This window comes from Rhodamnia argentea, chromosome 4 (assembly GCF_020921035.1).
Source record: "Rhodamnia argentea isolate NSW1041297 chromosome 4, ASM2092103v1, whole genome shotgun sequence".
Classification (NCBI taxonomy): Eukaryota; Viridiplantae; Streptophyta; class Magnoliopsida; order Myrtales; family Myrtaceae; genus Rhodamnia; species Rhodamnia argentea.
The window spans coordinates 9,512,310-9,529,729 of record NC_063153.1 but is presented as its reverse complement, the minus strand read 5'-3'; the positions used below and the strand labels follow the sequence as shown (position 1 = coordinate 9,529,729).

The 17,420-nt window shown below is 40.3% G+C and overlaps 2 protein-coding genes, 1 non-coding gene and 1 pseudogene across 3 annotated transcripts; 2 read left to right on the top strand and 2 right to left on the bottom strand.

The window, feature by feature from the left end:
* Nucleotides 1-379: 379 nt before the first annotated feature.
* Nucleotides 380-1,482, top strand: LOC125314591 (annotated as a pseudogene).
* On the bottom strand, nucleotides 755-9,451 carry LOC115753749 (AFG1-like ATPase). The gene is made up of 16 exons (XM_030692522.2): nucleotides 9,229-9,451; nucleotides 8,419-8,555; nucleotides 8,160-8,302; nucleotides 7,464-7,609; nucleotides 7,160-7,239; nucleotides 6,492-6,749; nucleotides 6,172-6,282; nucleotides 5,774-5,896; nucleotides 5,535-5,656; nucleotides 5,393-5,462; nucleotides 3,895-3,987; nucleotides 3,441-3,568; nucleotides 2,562-2,703; nucleotides 1,985-2,102; nucleotides 1,374-1,376; nucleotides 755-1,082 (listed from the first exon to the last, which is right to left on the bottom strand). The coding sequence occupies exons 1-14, from the start codon at nucleotides 9,371-9,373 to the stop codon at nucleotides 2,004-2,006; spliced, it is 1,797 nt and encodes a 598-aa protein (XP_030548382.1). The 5' UTR covers nucleotides 9,374-9,451; the 3' UTR covers nucleotides 755-1,082; nucleotides 1,374-1,376; nucleotides 1,985-2,003.
* A 2,721-nt stretch (nucleotides 9,452-12,172) lies between these two features.
* LOC115753737 (probable sugar phosphate/phosphate translocator At5g25400) lies at nucleotides 12,173-13,811 on the bottom strand. The gene has a single exon (XM_030692504.2). It carries the CDS (start codon nucleotides 13,627-13,629, stop codon nucleotides 12,568-12,570), a length of 1,062 nt encoding a protein of 353 aa, XP_030548364.1. The 5' UTR covers nucleotides 13,630-13,811; the 3' UTR covers nucleotides 12,173-12,567.
* A 1,274-nt stretch (nucleotides 13,812-15,085) lies between these two features.
* TRNAG-UCC lies at nucleotides 15,086-15,157 on the top strand. Its single transcript has one exon. It is a non-coding gene; the product is annotated as a tRNA-Gly (tRNA).
* The last annotated feature ends 2,263 nt before the right edge of the window (nucleotides 15,158-17,420 follow it).

Here is a 17,420-nt window from a genome sequence, read left to right as displayed (position 1 = left end):
GGCAAAGATAAAAGGCGGTAGCATTAGTTTAAAAGGAGTGCCTTATGCCACGTGAATGGAAAAGTCTAATTACATATAGGTCTAATTACATATAGAAGTTGCAGTTTTAGTCAATTTCATACATGACCGGACCATCCTGTGGACATCTGACAACGGATGAAACCATCCAATTTTCCTTGTGAACAGTTTGCACTTCTAATACCATAAAACTTTGTCATGTGCAGAGCCAGCCTCCAATGTATTGTATTGGGACGGTGGAGATGACATCAGTTCCAACTGAACTAAACAGGCATGATAACAGAAAATGAAAACGTAAAAGATTAGAACTTCAGATAGCACAAATGACAACAACCAATAAAAAGTCATTTTGCCGGAGAGTCTTAAATTTATGCATGGACAGGACTCAATTGTGTGTATAGATATGATCAAAACGAGGAGAATTGCTTGAGAACCACAAGCCTTCTATCTGACCCACCTCTGTCTAGGCTATATGGTGATGCTATACCAGCAAGAACAATATGAAGTCACTCTTACGAAGTCTACATCTAATAATCTTGTTAGTTATTCTGAGAGTTCTAGGGCATGTAGGAACTGCCATGTCTTATGATCCTCCATATTTGCGTATGTACGAGGTCAATTCTATATTCCTGTTCCAACATCTTTCTTATATTACCTTCCTTCAGCACCAAATGCATGGAGGCCATCGTCAGTCAAATCTCTAGATGGAGGGAAGAGAAGAAAACAGGAAGAATTCTTTGATGGAATTTATGACCCACAAAACTTGTTAATGCTGCTCAGAAATCAACTAGAACGATCTGCAACATAAGAAATTCTTATGGCTGCTATGTAAAAGTTTTAGCATCCTAGCTCCTGCATGTAATCTGAAAGGGTGCCTAAGAAAAACTTACTTCGGCTTTGTTGTTTCTTCTAGTCTTAATATGTAGCCATGAGGTGCAAGAGACACAACCCGGATCAGTTCCCTGAAGGAGGGTATTTCATTGCAGCGAGCAATGGCTTATGTGACAATGGAACAGCCTGTTGATGATGGTATCGAGTGAGATGCATCAGTGGACAAAGAGGCCCTGCAGAGAAGGAACCATCTTTGTTGAAGTGGTTGATTTCTGTCGAAGCAAGCTGTGCCCTGCAACAATGATCGTATCTAACTAACAAGGCTTTCAATGCTCTCTCAAGATACCCTGATGCCAAGATCAATGTTGAATATACACAGTAACAATATCGTCTATTTCTCTCAATCTTGAGGCAGAATAAGTTATTCACGATCATGCTTCTCAGGACTTTCTCTTGCATGCAGGGTTTGATGAGAATGCGCGCCAAAATTGGAAGGTTTGTTTCACTAAGGAATTAAATCATACAAGCTGTACAAGCATAAACATCCTGATGACACCCAGTAACTTCATGTATTTTGTTGCGAAGGTAGCTTCATGTGATAAATACCCAAGGAATCTGCTTTACACATGTAGCCTGTACATTACAAGATGTTAGTCTAACTTGCCCCATGACAACATGAAGTCCCCCAGTGTGTAATCGTCTTAACCATGACATTAGATTTCCATTACAAGAAATGTCAAGGGAGGCAGCGAATAGGCATGAATCTGCTCTAACAGAATCAGCATGTTAAATATGGTACTTCTAGTAAATGCTCCACCATCGCATTACTCTGTCAGAACGCATGATGAATCCAAGGCTAAGAATTTTTTTATTGCTTTGCAAAGGCCAAGGCCAAGACATTCAATCTGACAAATGAAGTAACTTCTCTCAGTAAAGGTCCTCATAAAGATAAAGGAAAATATACTGATAAAGAGGGCCTACCTAAATAATTGGGGGACCTGGCTAAAGAACAAATTTTATATAATTGATTGAGGACTTCATCTAGCACTTACTAACTGAATAATATATCAGATTATTTCTGTTGGGGATCAAATAGACATAAGATATAACAATTGGAAGATAATGGTTTTGTCACTTTGTGATTCACTATGCTTTTAATGTTGCAATTCTTGGCGATGTCTCTCAAAAGAAGGATGAAAACTCTGAACTCCATCCAGATACAAAGGTGTCTGCATTTCAATTAAGCGCGATACCTGCACCAAGCTCATAAAGTTCAGAAAAGGACCTGGGCCATAACTGAGGAAGGACAGCTACATGTTAGGGTGCTATTGGGAAAGTCCAAGTAGAAGAAAATGATCAAGCGTAGAAACAACCGTACAAGATTAGATCAGATCCATATCATCCATCCAGTGCAATATGCATCAATAGTAAGAAAAAGAAGACACAAGAAACTAAAACAAGCAAGAAAATAGAGCTCAGTTTACTAGCAATTCTGTGTAGTTACGATATTAAAACAGTTCATTCACTATTTTGTTTCTGTCTCACTAGTATTTTAATGATATCTCATGCAATGGCGCCATCCAATGAAAGTGCACTCTGCCCAACAAATGCAGCTCTGCACCCTTCACCAAGTAGCGAGAGAAAAACAATCATAGTATCCAGCTATAGTCGTGAGAGAGAGAGAGAGAGAGAGATCAAAGAGGATCACTTACTGCTCGGCGAAATGCAAACATTTCTTCTTCACCAGATAGCATGGATATGATCCCAGTAGGTGCACCTCCAGAACTCACACTGCCTTCTGCTAGGACATCCCGACGAAGTTTACTTCCTTCTATCTCAGTCTCAAATTGAAAGCTGGCAAGGCAAGTATACATAAACAGTGATAAGTTCATAGTGTGGAATCAAGCCACCAAGCATCAAAGTTAATGCACGGAAATATTTTATAGTTGCAAAATTCCTGTTGCGCCAGCACAAATCAACTTAACACAAGCAAAACAGTTGTAGAACAAAATCTAGAACATTGAAAGTAGGAAGTATTGGGTTTGCAGTGGCTACTAATTCCTAGTTTTGATATCCATAGTTGCTATAGCAAGTTTCTGGGACATGGATAACAATGTTAACCAGGGTTTTCCATTCATGATATTCCCATTCTTTCTTTCCGTGCACCAGGAATTTTCTCATTTCTATAAGCTCCACTCAGAAATGTCATATTGCATCATGAAAATGGAGATTATAGGATACAAATCCTTAAATCATTAAAGTGATGAAAGAACACATGTTACTATGCCATCATTGTTTCTCTTAGAGGTTCTCAACTATATAGGATATATCTCCGTGGACAGGAATATAGGCCTAGGATGCTGCTTCTACTAAAATAAAATGGCGGGAAAACTGCAGGAAAACGGGTCCATTTAGATGTTCCATTGCTATAAAAAGACGAGTTGTTAAATTCTGAGGCAGGACCAAACCGTTTAAGTCAAAGAAGTTTCAACATGGGAAAATCAGAACACTTGAAGCCTGAAGACCGCATCTGTGCTTATGTCTCCGGACTGCAATGGATGGAATAATTATCTTACTGAAAAAGGACTCACCTCTCCAAATCAAACAGAGTACCATCTTCAGTTCCTTGAAACAAATCATCAATAGAAGAAGCTGCAGTGCAAACTACGCGGCAGTGATGGTTGTATAGCTCATCGATGAGGGTGATAAACCTCCTTGCCTAAAATTTGTAAACAAATTAATCGATGAGAAATGCTGCATAAAAGCGGGTAAGATTAACAAAAATCGCTTTCCATCTTGTTGAGAGACAGGTACAGAATTAAATACTCCGTATATAAACAGTATTCGAAGGGCGCACATGCGTCCACACACACATAAAAATTTTCAACATGTATGAGTTTGTTACATTTTCATCTGCATGTCCGATCAGAAAATATTCTACTTACATCTTATCAGAACTTGATACCATTGTCCTCCATACATAAGAGATTCCATGAAGCAGTATTTCCAGAATGAATAGTCAGTACTTGGAAAATGGTAATGTACCTTATCACGGATGTGCATGCTCATTTTTGGAATGTCAGATATGAAGACAGTATGATAGTTCCTAGCAACTGCAATGTAATCTGCAGCTCCCACCTGTGCATGACGGAAAAACCTTGAACAAAAGCAACAACCTTGACATGATAAAAGGAGGTTAGAGGTCGTTTATCAAAACTTAACTTGAAAGTTCAGAGACATTGTCCTTAAAATGAAGGTAAGAGAACATTACTAGACTTCCAGGAAAATATCAAATTGACAAGATTAATTAACTTCCTTGCATGTGGAACAAAGCAATGGAGATGATGTAGAATCATTTCTTTTTCTATAAATCATGAAGAAATTTTACTCTTAGTACTTTAACATCAGCAACTACTATTTTTCTAAAGGAATAAAGGCACAACAGTTCCCTGAACTTTTCCAAATTATTCAATCAGGTACACGAACCTTTTCTTTTTGTGTGAATTGGGTCCTTAAACTATATGCTTTTCCTTTTCAAGTTGGGCCTTCGCTTGATATTACGCAAGGAAATGCTGTCATAGCCCTTAAGTTGCCGTCAAATGCTGACAAGGCACCCTTAATGGGATTCAAGAAAATAAATAAATAAAGGTACTACATTTATGGAACAGTAAAAAAAATTTAATATTCTAAAATTCTCAGAAAAAAGGAAATATGATCCAAGGTCGGGCAACCTTGGTTACCAGCGGTGTGGATTGTGCCACCCTAGGATATGGCTCCACACTCGCGACCCCAGGCCAGATCTGGCCCAGCCTGCAGGACCCTGGCCATGTGTGGCCTGGGTTGGCCGAACCCCGACGGCAAACGGCAGACGGCAGACGGCAAGGGTGCCGCCTTGCTGCACTGCCCCTTGCTGCCCCTTAAATATGGGGGGTGCCACCACTGCCCCTTACTGCCTCCCCCTTCTCTCTTTTTTTCTCTTAGGGTTTGGTTTTTTGTTATTGCAAGTTTTTGGATATGTTATCCAGCACACAAGAAAATTATATGCAAGCACTAATTTGTCTTGTCAGCATTAATGTGGTGCCGATGCATCTGTCCACGTCAGCACATTTCCTTAACTGGAACAAAAAAGCATATACTTTAAGGAACCAATCGCATAAACAAAAAAAAGTTCAGGGACCTCATTAAACAATTTAAAAAAGTCCAGGGATATTTGTTACCTTCATCCCTTTACTAAGAGAACGCAAAATTAGCAACATATCCGATTAGCTTTCCAAGATACTGTACTCAGCAGTGCATACATTGATGTTTAGCTCATTTATTCCATTTTCCTGTCTCAATCAGGTCGTATATTTTGAATACTCTCCCTTACAAAAGGGTTCACATCATGCCGCTAAATAACAGAGCTGCACCCATGTTAACCCGTCATGAAGAGAGATTCAATTGTGCATCATGCATGTAAAACAAGATCTCGAATAAGAAGCTTACTGGATGACAGACCAATAACATAAAGTAACTGAATCTCAAAGAGAGGAAAGTACCATACCGGCCGACCGCATAGATACTCAAATGTAAACTGTGCCACTCCATTGCAGCTTTCTGGAACCTCCAGCGTTCTGTTATGATTTATATGCATTACAGCAGTTTCATCAAACTATAGCCATGCTGCTACTTAACAAATGGAGTACCTTCCAAACATCACTCCTAGAGTCATAGAAGTTATTTGTCCGCCTGACTTGCTTGTTATCTCATGCCACATCCTCTGGAATTCCTTCTGAGCATTGCCATCTAGAGGCCAGAAAAAATGAGCCTGCACTTGCATAGTTGACATCTCAACAACCATACGATTGAAATATGAAATACTGGTCGTCTACTTGTGCACTTTCCCATTTAAAAGAATCATAAAACATAGGACACCGTCTTTCACCTGGTCTATGCTTCTTTGTGCTATAAGACGTCGATAGTCAATGTCACTTCCTATCAGAATGGTCTGACAGTGTTCCTCCAATTTCCGGACTAATTTAAGAAAGATATCCCGCTGCATACCATCCTGTAACACAACAACTTACAAAAGGCAGAAGTTATGTGAAGCAAGCAGAATTAAGAAAGTACGAATGTCATACTTTGCTAATATTAGATAAGCATACTCCAGACTCGAACAGAATTCTTCGAACCTACTAACTAATTCAGCGACTGGCAAAACTCATGGCTTATACAGGTCCGACAAATTCGACATGGCAATACAGAAGCAAATAAAGCTTCCGAAGTACAATGAGTGGCTAGTCAAGGAAAAAGGTTGTGCAGCTTTCCAAAAGGCTGACGTACTTGATTTAAATCATTTGGTGCTCTGTTACTGGTGGCCACAAGAACTGTTCCGCTGCTCAACAATCTGCTTAGAATTCCAGATAAGGTGACAATTGCAAATACATCAACAGTCTGCATTAGAGAGCAAAAACATTTGGAGTCATATAACATTGGGGTTTTGACCAAAATAAATAAATAAATAAATAAATAAATAAATATATAACACGGGGGAACATCTACAAGATGATTTCTCTGGAGGTTATCTTAGACCCATATATCAATCAAGGTAGCATCTATACAAGAGTAATGACCAAATTAGGACACAGCACAAGTGCGTTTACCTGTATCTCATCGAAGCAAAGAACACTGGCTCCTCTATGATCCTCTCTTTGATCTATGAGAAACATGTCTGCCACCGCTGGTAGGATGTTCTTCATCTGTACCTCTTGCTTGTACCTTTCTTCTGCAGCCAACCATTCCTTAACTTTTGAATCAAAGGGGAGATTCATAATCCAGCTAGAGATACTTGACTGCAAAGACTTGTCCTCTACTTGTTTCTTCCAAATCTGATGCATGCGTGCATTAATCTCAAGCATTGCCTACATAAACCAGAAAGGCAACATCACAAGCTCAGGAAAGTGCTTAGAAAAAGAATGTCTAAAAAGACGTACATCTTAGAATATATAACTATTAAACCAGCTTAAACTTTTAGAATAGTTGGCAGTGATCTCACAAAATCTCACATGATATTAGAGCATAAGGTCCCGAGTTCAAATCTTTCCAGGTCCGTATTTGTCTCCCCAATTAAATATTTCCGCGTTTAGTACTAGGCAAAAAAGCCAGACTAAGCATGAGGGGGAGTGTTAGGATATATAAATATTAAATTGCGCCTTCATTTACCAGCTTAAGCTTTTAGAACAGTTGGTGGTGATCCCACAAAATCTTAGAATACACAATAGCACCGCTTGCAACAAGGGGATAGTTTCAAGACATTGAAGAAAAGATTTACCTCATGAAAGTGATAACGTCTTCTATGCTTAATAATCCCATCGGTAGCGCTATAAAACATGTCCATAAGCATTGTCTTCCCTACAATTTTACCATAATTATCAATAAATTTAATGGTCTACAAGTAACAACTGGGCAGTACAAAGTAAGTAAGAAGACAATTACTCCAGTGTAAAGTTTTTCTTTTGCTGATATGAACAACTAAACCCTATTGGAAAATCAATCTAAGTGATTATACTGCTGCAAGGAAATGAGTGAACTATGCTGCATGTCTCTTCCTGTGAGGGCAAAATTTACTAACGTACCACTGCCCACATTGCCATACAGGTAAAGTCCTCTTGGAGCAGGAGGTGCAGTAGGACGCTGACCAACAACTGAGTCCAATTGCCTCTCTCTGTTGAGATATGAGACCCATTTTCCAACTCCTGGCTCTATGTTTTCAGGTCCTTTCCTGATAAAGCAGAAAAGATTGGAAAACATGCCTCTTAAATCAATGCAGCCAGCAGACATCGACCTTTATCATCCATGCATTTCTCTATGGAAATCTGTGATATTAAACAAATAAGGAAGTGCGAATTGAAGTCAAGTTCCAGTGAAATAGCGTTATCATGAGAGTTAGGAAGCATTATTTCCAGAAATATCAATAGTTTTATAATGTAGAGCAAGTGGGGAGGACATCATCCAAGAAATTAGAACTAGGAGCAAATGTAACACATGAGGTGAGCCGATAGCATATCTTGTGATTGATCAATATGCCGTTGATATATAAAATAAGTACGTCTAGAGTAGTTGCACTTCCATGACATCCTGCATAGGAGATCTGTCAAATAAGAAGAAAGATCCCTATAAAGTAACCTGCTTCATATCAATAAATAATTGCAAAAATTATGTCCACGTCAAAGCCTACAAATTCATAGCAATATCAAGAAAAGAACCATGGAAAAAAAATACCATATTTGAAGTGCAGAATTTTTTTTCAAATGCATTTAGAGTGGGCCTACCGAAACATCCATTTCTCAACAAGCTTATTTCTCTGCTTGCTGACTGATGACCATACATTTCCATGCTGCTTCATCTCTGCTTCTTCCATCAAAATCCTGCGGCGTTTATCCTCCCTCTTGTTCTCCCAATCAGCTAGTTTCATCTGCATAGAAAAAAGATAAACCATCAGGAAGTGAAATATAAGTAACATATTTGAGTTCCTTAAAGAAGATTACCAAATTGAATAATGAATTGAACAATGCAAATGCAATGTGATACATGATATTCTTCCATATCTTTCTCATACTGTTCCAGCCGCTCGAGTAGATTTTCCAATTCAAGAGCTACGGTTTCCTGGTAAGGATCATGCTGCAGCTTTCCCTGCTTGATGAGTTCCTTGTATTGTTTGAGTGGCCCTGAAAATGGGTTTTACTTTCAGAACCAAGAGTTGGGTTCTCTAAACAACTTAACATAGATGCACATACCATTCACTGAGTACAATGCCAGACAGGACACCTACAAGAAGGTGCTTTAGGACAACCTATCTTTCACCTTAACATTTGCCCAATGTGGACCACACATTGAAGATAAATACTAGCTCAAAGACTGGAATAAGTCCACCATCGGAGCACAATCCGATCATATTTCTTCGGTTGATTGTCGAATTTCTCAAGTGGCTATTACTTATAATTACCAGCTAGAAATAATTGATGACATCAATTATCTGTAGCCTTCCTGTTCAAGACATAAATGACGCAGTCAAAAATCTAGACTTGCGCCAGAAAAAGCTCGAATTGGCATCACGGATATAATCCTACATTAGGCGCGCCTATGAATTACAGAACACTCGGTTGTCCGCACATCAAAATTTGTCGTAAAATCCAGCTTCAGCTTATGAGTTTATCGCATCATTGATCAATGCCCGGGAAAGATGTCAACGAAACATGAACCTCGCACCGACCATTTGCTCGGTGAGTTAACAGAGACTGAGGTCCGAGGCAGTCACCACTCACCAGAGAACCGAAATCAAGGAATCCTAGAATGCCGGAGGCTAAGCATTCAGAGAGAGAGAGAGGGGGGGGGGATGACCTGGACGATTCGGAGGAGCGGAACCGGAGAGGCTGCGACAGAAGCGAAAGCGAACAGCGTCGTCGACGGCGCCACGGCGAGGAGGCCACGGAGAGAGAGCAGGAGCGATTGAGCGAGCTCGTCTCATGACAACTTGGTGATTCATATCTCTGCGGTCGATGAACGATCGATGAGGGCTCTTTCGCTTCGTTTCGATGTCTTTCCTGCAGTTGGAGAAGTGCAGAGCAGAGAAAGGAGGAATAGGAGGCGGGAGATGTTAGACGTGGCGGCCTGTTGGACGTGCCACGTCAGAAAGTGCCTTGGCTTTTTGTGGGTTTTTTTTTTGGGACTGAGTTCGAAAAGAGTGACGTGGATGGATTTTGACCGTCAACGAGACTTCGCGAGTGGAAACCGTGTTTCACTGGAAGAGTACTCAAATTTAGCACCCCTTTGGCAATAAATAATATTAAATTAAGACGAAAAAATTTGACACTCATATATATTTGAAAAAAATTATACAAATGATCCATAAATTTTGAATTAATATACGATATCGTTCCCGAACTTTTAATTTATTTAACTTGATCCTTGAACTTTAACTTAAAGCACAATATCATCCCTAAATTTTTAACTTATTTAACATGATCCATGAACTTTTTGGTAATTGTTGAAGGATCACGTTAAGTAAATTAAAAGTGCAGGAACAACATCGTACATTGAGTTGAAGTTAGAGAATCATATTAAATAAATTAAAATTTTGAGGACGACATTACACATTGAGCCCAACCTTATGCACCATTTGTGTGATTATTTTATAATTTTTGTCATTCACATTAGTGAATTGTCATGTGCCGAGGTTTTTGTGATGCAACCGGTCGATCATATGGCCGAGAAAAACCTCCGGACTTGAAGTGTCTAGGCATCTTGGTTTTCTAGAGTTATTTATTCTCAAGGGGTGGCCGATATGATAATTGTCCCATATTCTAGAATTTTCCTATTTAATGACTGTTCTTAGTTAGATGGGAAGATGCGATATTAGCCATTGGATCGAGATACGACCAACGATTGTAATGCAAGGTCCACTATCATATAAAGAGGTGTTCCTCCCTTTATTTGATCATTCGAGAGAGAATCTATAAAGAAATACAAAAGCATTCCTCCCAAAGCTTCTCTCTAAAACTCTCTCTCTACACCTCAGGTACTCTAGCGATCCTTGGATCGACCCTACCCTCAAGTATCTATCACTAGGTACTCTAGCGATCCTCGGATAGACCCTACCCTCAAGTATCGGCCCGTGATAGAATGCTCCATTGTGATGACTTTAAAAACTTTAAGTGTCATTGAGGTATAATCTTAATCACAATACTTTAACAGAACAACATAGATCGTTATATTTAGATCTCAAGCAAAGGAAAGGAATAATAGGTTGTTGGATCAATCGACTTTACAAAGTGAATTGTCAAGTTTTATTTTCTACAATGCTCGGTAACTTTTTTGTCACAAGGAAAGTTAATAAAACAAATAAATGCTCATTTTATTTACCAAAAAAAAAAAATATTCACTTTGCTTATTTGAAGAAATTCCTTTGCCAAATTAAAATTCTATAAATGTCCCCATGCAGCAACAGTCTTAAAAGTTGAATTTATTGAGACGAGAGAATAATCCACCGTAGAAAGAGGTACCAACAAATGCACTCTCCTCTTTGAGGATGGGATTCGAAGGCAAGAATCATCACGTTTAGAGAACTCTGCACCAGTTCGAGACTTGCTCTTTAGTTTGCCGCTGACCTGAAGGAATAGACAAACCGCAACACACAACACAACAACATTCACATTGTCTTCGATTTGATCCACTGTCGAGCCGATAAAGAACTCATTCCGTTTGACCAAGGGCAGATAAATGAAGGATCCAAACATCAAGGTAGGGCAACAAAGTTTGCAGGTCGTGAAAAGCAGACACATGCTTTAACAGAGATTCATTTGCCACATTGAGCTTGATGCAGTTCCCTCTAGTTTTTGCTACATATGAACTGCACTACTCAGATGATCGAAAGTTAGGAGCTCGAAAGTTAGGAGCTCACAACAGTCCATCAAAACAATGCATATTGCACAAGCACAAGCTACTTACTACATCTCATTCTCATCCACCAATGAGGCTGCAAATTTAGAACGCTATGCATTTGAGATCATTAGATGAGACTTCATCCGCGTTGACATGAAAATCTTAGTAGCGACTTCTCAGCAACCAATGTCAGTTTTTGGATGATAGGTCATGATCTGCTAATTTACCTCTTGAGAATCCATATCCCTGCTAAGACAAGGAACGTGAACTATAGAACAAACTTACACAAAAAGGAAGTTTTCATGGAGAATGATCTGCTCTAAGTTGAATTCTGCCAAACCGAGACTTGACGTACAGATAATTCAGGCTGGTCAAGCATTGCTCCACATGCTAGAAGGGTGCCAGTTAAATCATTTGCCAAGTCTCAGGGGCAGCTTTTATTTTCGCACACTCACATTTTGAACTTAAACTCCATACTATATCTTAGTTCAATATACCTACAGGAAAGTGCAGAATGAATGTGAAATGATAGCCAAATTCCTTTCCTCCATCATATGTCAATGCAAATGAGTGAAATCTACTCACCCACGTAGCGATCACAGATCTCCTAACAAAATATGCATCTCATTATTCATGAAAATTATAGGGAAAGCAAAGGAAGAATGGTCACAAAACTGGTGGATTCATAATGTTAAACTGATGATATCTACCATCACCAGGAGTTAAAAGTGTGCCTAGGTTAGTGTCTGCAACAACCAGTGACAATCAGTTACGGATAATCCGTAAAGGCTTGACCTTCAAAAAGTACCAACAATGACATACATATGCATATCTCACGGGGTTCAAGTAAGAGTCAAGGACAGTGAAATCAAAGACACAATATATATCCCAAATCCAGAAACTTAACAAAAGAAATCGCATACATAGAAAATTCATAAGAGTCAATAAGCACTGAACTCAATAAGTAAAAGTCGCTACAATGCTAGTATGAAGAACAAAAGGGGAAACTGGGAAATCTAGCAGGCCATTGAGATTCTTCAACTCAAGTAAAGCACATAACCACATCAAAGCAATAGACATGAATCTTGACCCTGCCACAAGTACAAGACATCATTAACGAGCAGATGACACGGACAACAACGTAAATGCCACATACCAAATGGTGCAAATGGAAATTGAGAGACATGACACTCAATTCACTTGCCCTTCCTCCTAACCAATTGTATCCTCCAAGACTCCCTGATAACTTATTTCCATACTCGACTCAATATTCAACTATCCTCTAAATTCGATCAAAAATTAGGCTTGCGAATCTCTTTTCTCCCTCATTCCATCTCCATCCCTCTGCTCCAGCAACCTTCCCGCCTCCTCATCCGCTTGCGAAGCCTTCTTCTGTGCTTCCTTCGCCTTTAAAGCCTGCAGTTTCGCATGATTATAATACCCCACGCCCAAGAATGCCAGCCCGTAACCAAACAGATTCACGGGCGTCACGGTGTCCTTAATGACTGACCAAGAGAAGGCGATCAGCAACCAATCCTTCACGACCCCTGCCACATTCATCGTCAAGGCCGAGGTCTTCCCGACAAGCAAGAACACAGCCAGATTCAAAGCAAAAGCGCACAACGAGTTGGTCCCAAAGATCACGAAATCGAAGTGGAAGCTCGAGGTCTCCTTCAGGACGGGGTACTCCACGAAGATCCACGGCACGAACAGGAACGCCAAGCAGCAGGGCGCGACGTAATACAGCGAGGTGATCGGATTCAGCTGGATTCCCTTCGAAGTGAGCAAGATTTGGATCATGACCAGTCTCGTGGCCTCGAACGCGACAGCACCCAGTTGGAGAATCACGCCCCAGGTATCGAACTTGGCCTCCCCGTAGGCCGCGATGGCCACCCCGAACGAGATCGACAGCATGTTCACCATAGTGTCGGTCTTGAAGTTCTCTTTTTTAAGCAAGACCCCGATCGAGTACACGGCGACAGGCATGAGGGCCTTCAACATTTGAATGAAAGACACGGACAGGTAAATGTAGGCGGAATTAGAGAGCCAGAGAGAGATAGAGTACAAGGCTCCGATCGGGACGACGGAGGAGAGGTAGAGCTCGCGGGACATGGTGACGGGCTCGACGAGCTTGAAGACATTGACGAGGAGGAAGGCGAGGGTGGCGCAGAAGGACATGTGGATCATGGTGAGGGAGATCGGGAAGGGCCAGTTGTAGAGCTTCCGGTCGAGGATGTACTTGTTGTAGACGATGACGGTGAAGGAGAGGAAGATCCAGATGGCCACGTAGGTGTAGGAGAGCAGGATCTTCTTCACCACGCCGTCGCTCAGCGACCCCGAACCAGAACCGCCCTTGCCCATCTCGGCTAGCGAAGGAGGAGGACTTGGTAGAGGAGGAGGAGGGGGAGGTTGGGGGGTGTGCGCAGGATAAGCAGGGGGCCGGGGCGTAGGTTTGAGAGGAAAGGGTCAGAACCAGATTCAGCTGTCGAAATGGGGGAAGTGGAGATCTGAGAGTTTTCGGAGAGAAAGAGAGAAGACGATGAAACAATTTTCCTTTTTTTTTTTTTTTCCTTTTTGATTTATTTTTTGGGAATATGAAAAGGTGTGTGTCTGGAGGAATTGGGCTTTTCAGACAGAGGTTTGTTTAAGGATGGCGATGTTTGGGGCCCTACGGCCCATGCGTGTGGTTTCGAATTGCTTTTCCCAGGTTCTCTGTTTGTCTGCAGTTGGTGCCAATCACGGGGAGTTTAGTTGAGTTTTTGGTGGGAATCACAAACGGGGATAGTTATGAAAATGGTCTCGGAATTTTGATTTTACTCTCCAAACTTTTAATTTATTCGACGTCGTCTCTGAGAGCATTTGCTCGATGTGCAATGTTCGTTTATGAATTTGTAATTTTGTTCAATGTTGTCTCCGAACATGTAGTAAATGTTCAATCTGGATCTTGGACTATCATGTCCTTCTATTCAATCTAGTCATTAGATTTACTAGTTTAGGGACCACAATAAAAATGTTCCAAAAATTCATGAATCACACTTAATAAATTAAAAGTTTAAGAATTATATGTGCCATTTTCACAATTGTAAAAGTTGCTTTTGTATTTTGGCAATGCATATGATCTTTTCGCTTGTAGGCCCGAGTCATGACTAAATCACATATCTTGCTTCGTTTTCCCCTTGAGAACCACAGGTTAGTACATTTTATGCACAGAAAATTATTATTGGCAATTTTTTTTTTAAAATTTGGGGCTTTCAAAAAGAGGGAGAAATTTTAATTTAAGCTTTGTTGTCTTGCGGAATATGAACGATTTAAAAAAAAATTTAAAAAAATGATCGTTCATATCGCTTAGAAAAATGAACGAATGGAAAATTTTTTCATCGTTCACTAACATATTTAGACATAAATTATTGTCCACAATGAAACTTTCTTTCATTAACTAATTATTTCTGGCGATATGGGTCATCATTTTTAAGAGAATATTTTTCAGCTAATCCATTTTTCGTAAAACAAACGGAGTCATAGTGATACTAGGTTCGGAGTTCAACTATAGATCTTGAGAAAGAATACACCACTCCTGAATGAAGCAACCTAGGAAGGAGAGATGATGGTTGATTGGCTGGTGCTACTCTCAAATAAAGCAAAAACCTAAGTTGCGCTGACCGGTCGGCAAGTCTTTTGAAACACAAGAAAGGACAATAATAATTGCACAAAGGCAACGTATCTTTTGCAGGCATATTCCCTGCATGTGCATGTCGGCAACTAACTTCTGTCATAGTCATGTTAAGTTAATTTTTCTGCATTTTGCCGCCAACAACGGGCGTTTGTAGTCCAACGGTTAGGATAATTGCCTTCCAAGCAATAGACCCGGGTTCGACTCCCGGCAGACGCATGCTTCCTTTTGTTTCTTCTATTCTTCTTTTTGTCCCCATGCATTTAGTGACTTCTTCTCCTTTTGCACGTTTTGATTCGACAAGGGTAGAATGCCGGGTCGAAGGTTCAGTAGGTGGAGGTCGTGTTCGGTTTTGGCTCCCAAAGCTTAGTAGGTGAACATTCAAGACTTTGTTCGTAGGGCATGCCTAAATTTCCACTAAAGCTAATCCCATTTCATAAGATGATAATCGTAGTCCTTCCTTTTCGAAAACTATTATTATTCTTTGGTCAGGCAAGTGCATTTCAGTCGAGCAAGAAAACTCGGCAACTCCAACTCTTCCCTTTTACGAGTATCTTCCGATCGCGCCTTTGCGAAAGCGCCGAAGCAAATCTTTGCCACATTCATTTCGTGCCGTCTGGTGACTTAGTATAGCCGCGCGCTCGGTGCAAACACAAACTGTTTGTCTATTTTCTTTCAATGGTGGTCGAGCGACGGGATCTCAATGTGTTTAAGACTGAGTAGCCAATCAAGAGCTTAAGAATAAGCGGCGCGCGAAAGAAAGCTCTCTTTGTTGTAGTTGATTGAACTTAATTCACCAGTCAAACTGATGAATCAGACTCAACAATTTTCCTTTTCCCAAAATGTTGTAATCATGAGGAAAAGCATGTGGATGGACCTGAATCTTTCCTACACCCTGATACATTTACATAAGTTTATACATGTTTTGTTAAAACATATGTAGAGATCTCCAATTCAATTATGAGCATATATTCTTATCTAAGTGTAGTATTATAATCATATCTATAATCACTTGACGTGCTCTTGAATGTACTTTCTACTAAGTGGTGACTTTTGGAAAGTGGTGGTTAATTGTAAAATTAACTGCCATACATATATGTAAAAATGACACAAATTATCCTTAAACTTATCCCACTTTTGCTAAAAGTCATAGCACCGTAACCCTTGAACTTTAGTCATATGCAGTCCACCCATCACTAGGCCATTTTTTTTTTTTTGGGTCAAAATGAAAATTTTCATTTCATATGATAAAAGGAGTACATGAACCCAAGACAAAATCCGAATCTGACAAAGCAAGTAAAACGAGAAAAATCTGAAAAGTGAATCGACTTGCTTGTTGAGACTGGCCCATTCGACGGATCTGTTGTAGCATCAAAATCCATATGGAGGCTGATTACCAAATCTCGCATCATCATCAGTGATGAACACACGTCAAGAAATTCCTCTTCAGTAAATACGATTTTGCTAAGAGACGGTGCGTGCTTAGGTTCGATGTCCTAGCACCATCACCATATAAAGATCATAACAACACCAAAATGTCGAAGGAACACAAAAAACGTCTTGTAAATCCCAAATCTATCTCTAGATCGGGATAAAAGAATACCCGGATCTAGATCTAGCTCTAGATTGGGATAGAAGGGCCACAAAATAGATAGCAGTTGATCACAAAATCAATTTGAGATAAGCTAATTGCTCAAGACAGCAACAAACAAACCTTAACTACTTGTGGAGTGCTCGACCATCTAGAGCAAGCACCCAAAGTCGGAAAGAGCAGGTTCTTCCGAAATACTCACGCTTCGATCTTCAAAACTCACTTCCTTGGAAAATGTCGATTGCGTCATCCACTAAATCGACAAAGAAACCTGAAAAATAGAGAAGAAAGAGAAGAACAAAAACAAACAAATAAGAATTGAAGATGGGGGAGGGGGACGAAACGGGAGTTGGACAGGAGCGCCGTCGGAAGAGGCTGGGGGGGAGGGGAGCGTGCCCTCTCTCCCTCAAGGAGGTCTCATTCAGTAGGGTGGCGACGGTGGCAGAAGAGGCAAAGAAACCCTAGGGGAGAGCTTTTTTTTTTTTTTGCCGCGGGGGGGGGGAGGTTTGTTCATTAGGCCATTGCAAATGGGGAAAATTATCGAAAAATTCGTAGATTTATTACACTTTTACCAATTCGGTCATAAACTTTTTAATATGGCCAATTGAGCGCCTAAACCTTTTTCACGTCTTGCCAATTGAGTTCATTCCGCCAATTTTGGCCTGAAACCGCTGACGTGGAAGGGATCTTCTTCGTGGCACGACCGGCACTAACGTTAACAATTTTAATGCCTTTCGAATTTATTTATTTATTCTTTTCTTTTTTTCCTTGTATACATATTTGTTTTGTTTTCCTTAAAGTAGCCGGCCAAAGTCCCACTTGCCGGCTACCCTTTTTTTAGTACGGCTGACGAGGGTTGGTTTGAAAAGAAAGAGGCAGACTATATGCCAT

Excerpts from the sequence above, each read along its gene's own strand:
- LOC115753749 (XM_030692522.2), bottom strand. The coding sequence starts at position 9,373 with ATGAATCACCAAGTTGTCATGAGACGAGCTCGCTCAATCGCTCCTGCT. Across the intron at positions 3,569-3,894 it reads GCATGCACATCCGTGATAAG|GCAAGGAGGTTTATCACCCT; the intron begins GTACATTACCAT and ends TACAAATTTTAG. Across the intron at positions 2,103-2,561 it reads TGTTTGCATTTCGCCGAGCA|GTATCGCGCTTAATTGAAAT; the intron begins GTAAGTGATCCT and ends AGCTTGGTGCAG.
- LOC115753737 (XM_030692504.2), bottom strand. The coding sequence starts at position 13,629 with ATGGGCAAGGGCGGTTCTGGTTCGGGGTCGCTGAGCGACGGCGTGGTG.